The sequence below is a fragment of the Grammomys surdaster genome, unplaced genomic scaffold (genome assembly GCF_004785775.1).
Source record: "Grammomys surdaster isolate TR1022 unplaced genomic scaffold, NIH_TR_1.0 61, whole genome shotgun sequence".
NCBI lineage: Eukaryota > Metazoa > Chordata > Mammalia > Rodentia > Muridae > Grammomys > Grammomys surdaster.
Window position 1 is genome coordinate 1423519 of NW_021604563.1, and position 13698 is coordinate 1437216.

General features: G+C 36.4%; 1 protein-coding gene across 3 annotated transcripts in view; it reads left to right on the forward strand.

Annotated features, from left to right (window-relative positions):
- Pcdh19 (protocadherin 19) overlaps positions 1–13698 on the forward strand; it is a 104032-nt gene that overhangs the window by 50890 nt on the left and 39444 nt on the right. For 2 of the 3 annotated variants that reach the window (XM_028780722.1, XM_028780792.1), the window contains 2 exons: positions 4730–4788; positions 12258–12430. In XM_028780722.1, coding sequence (XP_028636555.1) covers positions 4730–4788; positions 12258–12430 — 232 coding nt within the window. The remainder of the gene's footprint in view (positions 1–4729; positions 4789–12257; positions 12431–13698) is intronic. The other variant, XM_028780854.1, reaches the window with a different exon arrangement.

Sequence of the window (13698 nt, forward strand, 5' to 3'; positions counted from 1 at the left end):
AGATATATTGTTTAAGACATTTTATTTTAGAACCACATCTTCATGTTCTGTACTCACAACATATTAGCTCATTTTCTGGACATATAATTTTAAAGTTTCCAAGAACACAGTGAAGTAAAAGCATCGGATGTAAAATGGCAGAAGGATCTTGAGGAACAGCAACATGTAAGGTTCCTCTCAAGTTAAAGCTGTGAGCTGCCCCCAAACAGGGCTTTGGGATCACTGAAGTTACAGGTTAAACCCACATGTCTCAGTATTTTATATATAGAAGGATACCCACAAATAACAAAGGAAAGTTTAAATTATTATGATTTTATACTCCAAAGAGGGCATTTTGATGATACATTTCAGAAACAAGTAAGAAAGCATTATGGTTGTTTCAGTTCTAAAAGGGGAAAAGTCCTAACCTCTGGACATCTTAGCTATCCAGAAATATTAATTCTTTACACACTGTAGAAAAACCAAGGTTTTACTAAATCAAGACCAACTAAGGAATCTGCTTTTGATAAATCCTAAGGGAAAAAAGGCTTCTGGTTAGAGAAAGAGTTTGTGAATGTATTGAATGATTTTAAAAGTGACATATTTCCCATCAAGACCAGAAATAAAAGTTTGCTCTTGACCCATTTTTAATGTCAAAATTACGTTTTCAGAAACAAATGTTGTTCTTGTCTCTTTGCTGTGTTTCTGTGTTAACCTGACTGTCTCATTAGAGATGGGGACATTTTCTAGTTAAATTAATGTGACATTTAGAGAAAATTTTCTCTCTCAAATGTTTCATGTTATTTGCCATTTAGAATACTTAGAGATGGAACTGGAATAATGTCAAGCAAATTTTGATTAAATAAGGCTAACCAGGAGCTAATATATTCACACAAAAAGGAAATCTCTGTTATTTCTTAAAACGTCTGTTTCTTCTGTGGTTCTTTATTCTACACTGAAATCACTTTGACTGATAAACTTACAGAAGTACTATCGTATGATCAACCTAGCTTGTATTAGCAAACATGGGATATTTGGCTAAAGTCTATAGCTAGTTCCTTGTTCATGACCCTTGGACTTTGCCATGAAGGTGCATTCAATTTACTGGAGAAACTTTAAAAGTAGTATGAATTCCAGGCCAATTGTCGCAGCATCTTTGGTAGATGGTACTTTTAAAAAACACTTCTGAGATGAGGCTGATGTACACTGGGAGCTGAGAAACACTCTTTCAGTTGTGCAAGGTGTTTCAGTTCATTATGACAAATGGTTCTTTCTCAGGGTTCTCTACATATCACTCTATACTCCACCAGATGAGGACAAATTGAGTCAATGTACAAGAATTAGATTTGAGTATACACCTGGACCCAGTACTTCTTTCTTTGTACATGTATATGTGTGTGAGGTATGTTTGCATGTGTGTAGACCTGACTTCGATGTCAGTTGTCTTCCTCAGTCATTCTCCTCCACATTGAGGCATGCTCCTCACTGAACATAGAGTTCATGATTTCAGCTAATCTGGTTTGTTAGCATGACCTGGGTATTCTCTGTATCCAATCCCCAAAGGATTACAGATAGGCTACCTGTCTCAGGTGGCTTTTGGGTGGGCTCAGGACATATAGACTCCAGTCTTCATGCTTGTACAGTAAATGCTTTATCTGCAAAGGTCATCTCCTCAGCCTGAGCTATAATTCTTGGTGCTAATAAATATAGGCCCATCATAAAATAAGCCTTCAATGTCTAGTTAACTCAGTTGTTCTGAATGTGGTACTGAAACCAGAATCATGGATTCTGTTCTCATGTGAATGATTCTGCTGTGTCCCTGCAATTGCAACTCAGCTACTTTATGGATTGAGACTGATTGTAAAGGTAGAAGACAATGAATGAATTGGTATAGCCCCATTCATTCCGAGAAAGTTGGTTCTAGAATTTGTTTTATTAGGATGTAACACAGTCCATCTACTGGTTTGAATAATAGAACATTTACATTCGGAGTTCAGGATTCACAAGACTGGGATGTTTAATCATTAAGTGCAAAGAAGAAGGAAGATAAAGAAAGATGATAAAGTTCAATGACATTTTTCTATCTTGAGTGGCATATCATACCTGTTGCATCTGTCAACGGTTAGCCAATCTGTGAACCTTGGTGAGAGGGAGAATTAGAAAAGTCATTTTAACCAGGACTTCTAGAATTTTTTCTACTACCTACTCATTGACTACAAGTGTGATACGTCTTGGTTCTATAGATTATTTTCTTAAGTGTCAAAACTAGGAACATTTGCAAGATTATTCTTCTCTTCTCAAACATGTGGTTCTTGCATGGTGCTTGGAGGTCAGGTCATCACAACGCATACAGACTTGATGCCTTCATCTTTACAAATTTTCTTCTGGAAAATGTTTTACTTAACATTATAGTAGCTTGGGATGTTGCTCTTGATTTTCAGCAAGGCCAGTCAATAACTTCTACTTTTTTCCCTAGTGTTTTTGTATATTCATGGCTGTTTTGTTTATTCGTTTGATCATTTATTAACTTTACCTGTAAAGATTCAGTAAATTTGGACAGATTTTTTTTTCATGAAGTGAAGTAAATTTCTGGTTCTATTAATAGTGTCAAGCTCTGTAGAAAGCAGTGTTGTTGTGGAATCTCATCACTTTCTCTTTTGAATTCATGTTCCTATGGTTTGTATTTCACATAGTAGAAAACTGAGGCACAGAACATTTAAGTCACTTAACAAAGATTGTACAGTAAGACACAGAAGTAAATCACAGAGCTCAGTTAGTTCCCAGGTTTGACAGGGTAGCAAGATTTTTGAGGAGATGATAACTTCTTGTTAAATTGTATATTGCACTGACTATCATAAAACAAAATAAAACATACTTCAGCAATACCATTTTGCCCATCATGTTGGTAAAATGAACTTGCGCAAATGTTTGTTGGTTAAGTGACTACTGAATGACTTATTACAGTAAATACTAAGGTTATATTCCCAACACAGTTTCAAGTTTGCCTTGTCCTTTACCAAATGACTTTTGTCACAATTTCAGCATTCACTTACAAATCAATAAAGTAGAAATGCACTGACAATTTTTTAATTTTTATTCTTGAAAACCATTTCTTTCAATATCATCAAAACCTGTGTTTATGCTAGAAGGTATCTAAATATTTAGATGAAAACGGTCTAAGTAGATGTTGTACAGAAAACGGTCTTAGTAGATGTTGTACAGCCTATCTTTAAGTGAGAGCTGTATAGGGAACATGGACACCTGTGAGTAACTACAGGACACTGGTGGATTTTTGTTTCCTTTCCATTTCTCTCTTCCATTTTTTCCCCTCCCAACTATTCAGTGTCAACTTTCTACCTACTCTTGATATCTAGGGCCTTTGCCCTGGCTTTTGGCTGTGTAGTGTCCATGTGGTGGCTGGATATGCAGTTACTTGCTTCATTTTCTCCTCTATCAAACTGTGAGTCTTTGAATGCAAGGACTGCATCTAACAGCTTAGTGCAGTCAATGTCTGACAGGTAGTCATCTGAAAAGAATCTGCTATTTTGTTCTCTAGACAGCTATTATATTTCCATTTCCAGGCACTTTCAGTTGAAGCAATTGCAGAAGGCCTCTAAAGAATGGCGGGGATGGCTAAACGGCAGGATGGGGGAAGAGATGTGTTTGAGCATTTGAAGTTCATACAAAGGTTCAACAAGTTCTGTGGTTTTTTTGGAGGGTGGGGTTTCGAGACAGAGTTTCTCTGTATAGCCCTGGCTGTCCTGGAACTCACTCTGTAGACCACACTGGCCTCGAACTCAGAAATCTTCCTGTCTCTGCCTCCCAAGTGCTGGGATTTAAAGGCATACACCACCACTGCCCGGCAAATTCTGTGTTTTTAACATTGGGTGTAAGATCACATTTTCTAGGATACTGACTTCATTTTAGATGCTTCTGTGGCTTCTACCCATTCTAAAGCTGTCCCCCTTCAATCTACCAGAATTCCCCGTGCTCCCAAAAGCTGTTTTCCCATCTCTTTCATCTAGCAGGTGCCTTGCATTTGCTTTTGTAAAGCCCTTGCTGCAGCCAGTTACTGTAACTGGATTAGGCAGTAGTGTTTTAATGATAGGAGCCAAGACAGAGGTTTGCTTGCAGAGTTCATGTTTCACATGAAAGGCTTTGGTACCCCCTGTGGACTGCCCTTCACCCTGTTTTGGGCATAATACTTGTTTGCCTTTATACCTGTGATAAAAGGAAAGCCATCCTGTGTAACTGATGCTGAGCAAATGTCTTAAAACAAAGGGAAGTGCAGAGTTTAAATCCACAGTAGGGGATTACCTTGCCGCATTTCCATATCTTTGGAATAAATATTTTAACATGTTAATTATCTACTTCTAATAAATATACCTTTGAACTTATACTCAATTTGATGGGCATAAAATGGTCTCCACTGGGGAATGGGAAGCAATTAGTTTCTGTAATGATTGTGAGTCATACTGTCTCTTCTCTCTAAGTGGTTACATGGTCAGTAGCCAGCCATATTCTAGAGAATATTTGTATCAGTTCCACCCTGGTCTCGAAAGATAGGCTGCTTCTTTTGGAGAGAACTTGGGGACCCCCAAAGAAGGCAGTCATCAAACTGCTGCCCAACTATGGCTTTGCTTTTGGGCTCATTCATTGTTTTTTTGCACAATAAAAAACCAATCCTTTTAAGTAGAACACTTGGCCTCTTATTATGAATCATTTTTAACCTTTTTCTTTCTCATTGCAGACTGAAAACTATTCTTTTGACTCTAACTACGTGAATAGCCGTGCCCATTTAATCAAAAGGTAGGTTGGTTTTCTTTCACAATCCTACTTCTGAGTTTGATTTAATAAATAAAAAAACCCAAAACATTAATTTTCAAGACCTATGTCCTTTTGGATGCTGTGACAGATGCCTATGTACTTGTGCTAGGAAGTGTGGGAAATTTAGAGACAATATAGAAAGCAAGGATAACTGCCAGTTACATCAAACAAAGAGAATCACTTTTGGCCTTGCACCATATTTATTTCTATCAAAATAGATGCAAAATTAAAAATGAATTTGGGATGAGATTAGATATTTTACTGGTAATTTTGGAATTAATATAAGGAAAATTAGAAAACTCTCAAAATCAAAGTGATATCTAAATTTTTATTGCTACCCAGTTTAAATAATAGAAGGCCTCAACTTTTGTTCTCCTGTAGAGTTTGTAGTATGTTTTTCAATTGTTATTATTTTGACAGTTGTGAAAATTTAAAAGATATTTAAATGACAGATAAAATGTCTTTTATAATGCTTTTCAGATGAGAGACAAAAAGAAAATTTTCTAATTTAATACTTGTCAAGACACTTTGAAGTGTTTTAGATGAAATCTGAAATTTGTATGATTGGTTAGTTACAACTTAGCTATATTGTGAGTACAGAGTAGAGGTGAATATTGGGAAGATTCCATTGATATAATGTGCCCTAAATTCTTGCAATGAGGAAAAAAAAAACGAGATTAGGAAACCCTCTAAAGAGGCAGAACTAAACAAAGGAGAGAATGTCAGGTCCAAAAGTATCACATCACTTGACCATTCAGATGATACCTTTATTGCTGTTTCATGTAAATAGCATCTTAAATGGTCCAGTGATTATTCTGCAGCTAAAATTGAACACTGAGTATGTTTGTTAAAATAATAGCAAGAAAGCAGACGAGCAAACAGTATATTAGAGCTGCAGTGGAGAAGATCTGAAAATTCTATTATTTTGCTGGCTGTAATCCCATAAATTTCTATCACTGTAAGGGTGGGATTCAAAGGGAAAACAAAATCCTTTCTTGTTATACAAGAAACTCAAATTCAAATCTAATTTAATTTATGATGCAGCACTAAACCCCAAAACTATGGATACATTTATCTGTATTGGCTTAGTATAGCTTGTGACCTTCAGTGATGATCATTAGTCATCTTAAAAATGGTTACACTTGTATTACCTGTCATAGTATAATTTGGAAAATTTTGGAGTTTTGAGGAAGAATCCCCTGAACAAAAGGTAAGGCACTGAAAATTGTCTAAGTAATTTCTTTTAGGAAGAACAAAAAAGCCTCTCTATAGGTACTGGCTAGAGGAGCTTTGTAGGAAAACACTGCTTTGTTTTCTGCTTCTGGACTGTTATTTTCAAAGCTTCTTTTTGAACTGGTAAAAACAGTGGTTTGGTTGATCCTTACAGGTCTCTGGAGCTAGCTCATTCTGGGTACCTGGAAATTCTCTGACTAGGTTAAATTGATAATACAAGCCTAATTTTCATAGCCTACTAGAAAGCTAAGACTCCTGGGGACCTGCAAATCTTAGATCAGCTTCAAATATCCAACTTACAAGGCTGACATATGAGATAAAGATTTATGTTAAAGCATTTAGCTTTGGAGATACATGGATTTCCACAACAGCTTTGAGACTCACTGGAAAGCTCTGATTTTGATTAATTACTTTACATGTACTTTTATACACACATGTGCACAAAAACTGTATCCTAGAACTGAATAGGCTACTGGAGGAAGTATCTCTAGATGTGGCCCAATATAAAAGACAATAGTTTATTTACTAGGAAACACACATACATTTTTATCAGTTTCTTTTTAATAGAACTGTGATGGTTTTGGGAAACCATGAAGGTTTTTATGGGGTCAGTTGCATTTAAACAAATTCCAATACCCAGAAAGAAACAGGATGTTTTGTGTGCTATCCTTTTCTGCAGAATGACTGCTGCAAGTATAAAATCGGTAGGAAACCACAATGGTGACTAATATTAACACTGATCCCAAGGGGATCAAGCCATGGGAAAAGTCATCAACTGTCCACCAAGATGTTTAAGACCCATGTTTGTTTGAAAAAATTTCCTGGACAGGAAATTCCGAATCTTGTCCTCAGTCTTAATTTTATTAGGAAATCTCAGATTTTCTAAAATGCCAAGTGAAGTTCAGCCTAGTTTTTAGAATTTGTTTTCCTATACATTTTTCTCATCTTACATTTACTTTCTAGTTATCCAAGGACATTTCTTGGATTGTTGTCTTGGGCTTTTCTGGCCAGATTCTTTATACAAAGATACTTTTTATTTTTTCACTCCTGTCTACATTTGGTAGTTGAGCACTGGCCATCTCTGGTCCTTTCTTGTAGAAGTCATGGTTCCTCTATGAAATAATAAAAATGATGGGGCAAGATGCATTTCATTCTTCTGGTATAAGAACAAAGGAGTTGAAAATACTACTGAAAAGACTCATTAGGAGAAACATGGGAGGAGTAATAATACCTTCTGGTCAGTTGAAGGGTTTGGCCATAATAGAGTGATTCCATAGGACAGTTAGCACCTTAACATCAATCTTCTTCCACTGTAAAAATTTCTGTTTTAGCATCCATGGGGGCAATCTCAATAGAAATCCAAAGGGGAAAAAGATTTCATAAACATGACTTAACATTGAAAAGCCACAAAGAATGGGTTAGAGGGGACAAGGAAGGTATATGGCATATTCCCCATAGTTTTCTGGATGGAAGAATTCCAACATTATATTTTCAAAACTCCGTTCTAGGTCTTTTAAGATGAACTTGCCCCTCTGCTGGCCACCAGAGCAGTAATAGAAGCATTTACATTTACAATCTCATCTTCCAAGTTTAATATTTTCTACAACATTATCTGTAATCTGAGGATATACCCAAGTTGGTTTCTGGGAGAAACCCAGATTAGCAAACTAAGTGAGTTGGAGTTTTGTTCTGGATGGATTTTAGTACCAGTATATTTGTATCTCTGCTATCCCCTTAAAGTAAGGAAGGCCAGCTGTGCTACTTTTTTCCACAGCTGCAATGTTCTTTCCTCAAGCCTGTTCTCTGCACTGCTGGCTAATATCAACTCCTGGAGTGTTTTTGGAGCCATATCAAGTAGAGCATGAGGCTGTAGCTCAAAGAAAACACAATGGTAATTGAGCAACACATCAGAAGCAGTTTAGAATAGAAAATGAATTCTGGCTTCTAAGCTATGCATAGTGGTTTTCTTTACTACCAAAATAGTACTGGAGTTCTGTAGCATCTGGCATAGTGCCATGTATGTGGTCAGTACTTGGTACATGTTTTTCAGATAAATAAGAGAAAGGAGCAGAGGGAAACATTATTTTTTCCATTAAAATTTTTCTTTTAAAGCTGCAACTTCTGAATAATAGTATGCATCAGGAAAGGCAGTCTGCTGCTCCATCTTTAGAGACATTCTAAATATTAACACATATTTAACAGGTTCCAAGGTGATTAATGACAGAAGTGGTCTGGAAAACACTCTGAATTACACTTCTTTAAAGCCAGTTACAATACTCTTTTTGACTTTCTCTTTTTAGTCATAAATGACATTCTCTAGGTATGTGGGATCACCTATTAGAGATTTGACCTGTATCCTTTCAGATTCTTTTGTCTTTTGCAAGAGTAATATTTTAAAGGACACATATAGGTTAGTATTAGTGTAACGTTCTTTCATCCAACATGTGTAGAGAACTCTGCTCTAGGTATTTTAAAATGAATTTGTCCCTCTGCTGGCCACCAGAGCAGTAATAGAAACATTTGCATTTACAATACCATTGAAAACAGGTGCCCCTAATTTATTGTACCACAAAAGTTGTTTTACAAGTGTCTCATCTCCCAAGAGGTACACAGGTAATAAAGCAAGTGAAATCAGCATTTTTATGCCAGGCATAAATTGTTATTTGTTTTGGGTGAGTAGCCATTTACCAGGCTGTTTTACTGTTTGCAGCTTCTTGCTCACTGGTTCTTAAACTGCCTTACACAAATCCATTCATTAAGCCACTAAATGTCCCTACAAGATCACAGTAAGCGGTACTTAGTTTGTCAGATGGACAAACTGATCTTTAAATGAGTTAACCATCCTGATGTTTGAAGGGGTAGTGGCTATACCTTTGTGATTGTTCTTCTTTTGCTCACAGTAGCAGTTCCTTAGATCATAGTAGCTACTCTTTCCAAGTTTTAATATTTTCTATCTTTTCTTTTACTTGAACTCCACCCCAGAAGCCCCGAGGTAGATTGCAACATTCTGATGCATATAAAATGGATGACAAAATTTTAAAAAGGCAGATTTAAAACCAATTAAGAAAAGTGAGATAGAGATCACCAGCTTCCAGGACGATAACTCAGCGCAATTAAACATTATGCTTACCTTGAAGCTTTTGAGAAGCCAAGCCAAAATGAAAAGTACGTCAGGTCATATAGTTTTTATCATTCAATAAAGCAAGGACATATATTTGACAGGGGATAAATTTTTCTGTTTCCGAATTTTAGGAGAAATCGCATAATGGACAATGGCTGACAATTGTTTACAGAAGATAGGAAAATTTATTAAATAAATATAAAATTCTTATAACATTCCCATAAAATACCACAGCAATATTGTTTAATTATAATGTGAATTAAGCATTATAATACAAAATAGTGATCATATTAAATAATGGGTTTTTTTGGACATGTATTTTTATCTGGCTTTTCATGCAAAGTATATTTTTTATTTTGTTTTGTTTTGGGAAAGATTATTTTATTCCACCTAAAGTATATACATAGTTCCCCTTTTTCTTCCTGTTCAACCTCTCTGGCTTCATACCCCATTGCATTCCTGCAGTTCATGCAAAGTATCTAATTGAGTCTTTAGGGTGGTCTTGTGTGAGAGACTTTATCAACTGCATTTATCAAGGCAAGGAAATCAAGGATTAGATGAAGAGCCTAGAACCACACAAAGTCACAGATTGCAGGTTAGCACTTACCCTAATGACTTCAACTTTGGGGCTTTTTCTGCATACCATGTTACATGAATATTGGTGAAATAATGTAGAACAGTTGTTCTCAACTGAGGGTGATTTGCAGTGTCTCCCTGGAGAGATTTTTAATTGTTAAACTTCGTTGTGGTTATCACTGTCAACTAATGGGCAAAGGCCAAAAGACCCATTAAACATTTCATAATGCACAGGATGTACACAACAAAGAATTATGTGACCTTAAAATTCAATAGTACCAAGATTAAGAAGCCCTACTCTAAGGGATGGCCAATTACATTTGTCTTTAGACTATTTCATTCACTATCATATAACTCAAGCAAATTTTGGCAACTACTGAAATGCATTCAATTTAGCCTTGAGTTCTTTGGCTTAACATGGTAGTTTTTGTACTAAAAATATAAAGAACTTTTCATTATGTTTCACAACCAGATAATATAGGTTGAAAGCTAATATTTATCATAAAAATGGAACAGTCTGTAATATCATGCAGGCAGGTCATTGGTTCTCTCTTGAGGTATTATGAGTGCCTGTAGGCAGGGCCAATTTTTGTTTCTAAATTATAAACTTTGAATCTATTTAAAGGTTCGATTAGTATACACAGGAAACCATTGAATCTGTGTCTAGAAATGGTAAAAAAAATCTTTAAATCATGAGTTTCCAATTGTTTTTTTTTTTGACCATAAAAGAATTATAGGATTTTCCTGAATAGACTTATGTCCTGGAAGGTTGATTGGACCGAGCTATGTCTGTGACATAATTTGAATAAAGTGGCCTGTTGAGTGATTTGGATTTTAATGACTTTAATGCTCAGATGTGTTTTCTGTAATAATTAACTAACAGGACATTATCATTATCAGACTCCTCATTTTCTTATAAGCATGGCTTTCCAGTTACTTCTCTCTTGATCTTTCACTTTTTATGTTTATCTCACCAAGCAGTCACCATCTAGGTTGGTCATGTGTTAATTTTTAGGCTTCCTCTAGGACAAATGGGCAGAGTAACAGAGTGTCCTTGGTCCATGGCATAGCTCTCACCATATGCAGTGAACTTTTTAAGGTCTCTGAGAGGCAGACCTGTGAATGTTCAAAGTTTGGAACATTGATTCATGTAGTTGTAGTTTTCTGAAATTTTGTGCTTGGTCATCAATATACAAGAAGGCTAGAGCAGCCAATGGTATAATTTAAAATCCTGAGAATTAGAGACTCAGTTGTAGAGATTCTAGTCTGAGCCTGGAAGCCTGAAAATGAGGAGTTCTGAATATGGGAGAATATTGATGTCCCAGTTCAAGTAGAAAGGATATTCAACCTTTTGCTTATTGTTCTTTTCAGGACGTCTTCAATGGATTGGATGAATCCTACCAACACTGGGGAAAGATACATGCTTTACTCAGTTCTTCAATCTAAATGCTAATCTCTTCAGCTAACACACTCAAAGCCACATTCTGAAATAAGGCGTAACTAGCTACCTGGATCACCCTTTTTCCCAACCAAATAGACACATAAAATTAGACCAAACCCATTCTGTGCACCAATGATTTCCTCAGCTACAGCCAGACATCCTTTTTTTTTTTTTTTGGTCCCTCCGTCATTTTTTTACTCAAAACTGACAGGGGAGCCAGATGTAGTATTTTAGGCTTGTAATCCCAGGATGCAGGAGGAGGCTGAAGAAGGGGCTTATCACAAGTTCAAAGGCCAATGTTGACTACATATCAAGGTCCTGGTCAGCCTGGGGTACAGAATGAGACACTGTTTCAACAAAAACAGACCAAGCAATCAAAGAAGCAGGAGACTTCAACCTGATCATCCTTTTAATTTTTTACACTACCTCAATTTCTGCCATTTTTGCTTTTTATAGTTGATGATTAGTAGATATCTATAGAGAAAAAGTTTTAACCACTGACATTTGACAAGCTGAGTTTGGTGTTAGATGTGCTACATTTGTTTTGTCCTGTTTTGTTTTGTCATCCGTGTGACCTTGTGCAAGTTATTTAACTTCTATAAAACTCTGTCGTCTCATGTATAAATAAGAATATTATTAGCATCGTTTCTTTATACAGCCAATACGACTTAAAAAGTTAATGTTGATCTCTTAAAACAGTAACTCATGAACAGTAATTTCTCAGAAAACATTAACTATTTCTCTTTGACTTTAATTGTATAAGAACGGGAAAAAACCCCGAAATTGTGATATTCTTTAGGAATGTTTTTAGATTTCGATCTCCAGACACCTTGCCTGCGTTGAAGCACTAAAAATAAGCAAATGAACATACTAGCTGTATCAGTATCCAATATTGAGAACCTCTTTTTATTGTTCAATTCTATTATCTTCTAACAGAAATGTCTCTTCTTCATATTTCTACCATTTTGGACAATGTAGCCACTGCTGGCCTCCTTACAGAGCTGACATCATCCTGGCTAGGAAAGATTTTAGAAGTCAGATCTATCACAGTTGTAAATTAACATACTTTCTTCAACCCAGCAGCTCCACCTTCAAGGACCTAGAGGGCAACAGCCTGAAGGATAGTGGGCATGAGGAGAGTGACCAGACTGACAGTGAGCATGATGTCCAGAGGAGCCTGTACTGCGATACTGCTGTGAATGATGTTCTGAACACCAGTGTGACCTCCATGGGATCTCAGATGCCTGACCATGGTAAGGGCTGGACAATTTTAAGTTGAAACTATATGCTCCAAAGAATCCAGAGTCTTTCTAGACTCATTGTACTACTTTACTGCCTTGGGTATATTATTAGTTTGTTCACATGTTAGCAGCATCTAGAGAATTTTTGAGATGTACAACTTCTACTGGGGTAAGTGTACCTCTTTGTATAAGGTTGGGGCATTTTATAAGCTGACTGCATCCACATTCTCTTTAATAATAACTGCACTGAGCACATAGGAAGTAAGCAGATGCTTTCTCACCAGGAATAAATGACTGTTTATGCTATAGTGCATGGATTCAGCTGATCAATTAAATTGCATAGAACATAGCTCCAATGAGACCAGAGAGGTGGGGTTTCTTTCTCTACTAGTCTGATTAACTTACCCCAGAGACTGTTCTCTGCTCACAGATCATGTAGTCTTTCCTGGGGATACAAAGTGCTAGACTTTCCATTTTGCCCACAGAGTTGCTATTCTAAAGCCACAGAGCTACCGCAGAAGTCTATGGCATTGGTTACAGGGGAGGCAGGCTAAAAGATTGTGAGCCAATACAAACCCTTTTATTAATGTGAAATGAGTCTCAAAGCACATGTGAGGAGCCACATCCTCATGTATGAAGAGAATCCATTTTTATGAACCCATATACAAGAAATCTTGGGAAGATGTGCTCTTTAAAACTGTGCTAGGCAGAAACCAGGGTATTAAAACACTAGCAGAGTTTAGCTGAGGCAGATTGTTCATATGGACTTGGGCACAAATGTCAATTTCAATATTTTACTGATGTAAACATAGTATGCAACCAGCCTGTCTTTTCCAATTAAGAAGTATGAATTCAATTTGGTGTTTAGGCTCAGTGAAGCTTCAGAATGCTTGGCTATGTCTTGAGAAAAGCTAGTCTCATGCTCAGCTGGAAGCCCTACTGCTAAAAGTCTTAAAGATGAGAAAACAAAATATGGTGATTACGTTCTGGTCTTCAGCTGTCTCATTTCACTGTAAACATCATTAAACTCCTTTGTTTTGGTTTTCTAAATGAATCCAAAAAATGCCTGATTCACAAAACAAAATGTTTTTCATGGAAAAAAATTAGCCAGTATAAATTCTATTAAATTGTCTAATCCATTCCCTCCTCAGGGGATTCAAGTGTCAAAGTCTATAATATAGAGAGGTCATTTCCAATTGTACCCTGCTTCTTTCCTTAATTGTCGAGTGGTGACATCTGCAGAGATAATATACTTTCTGGGAAACCTTACTATATGACTG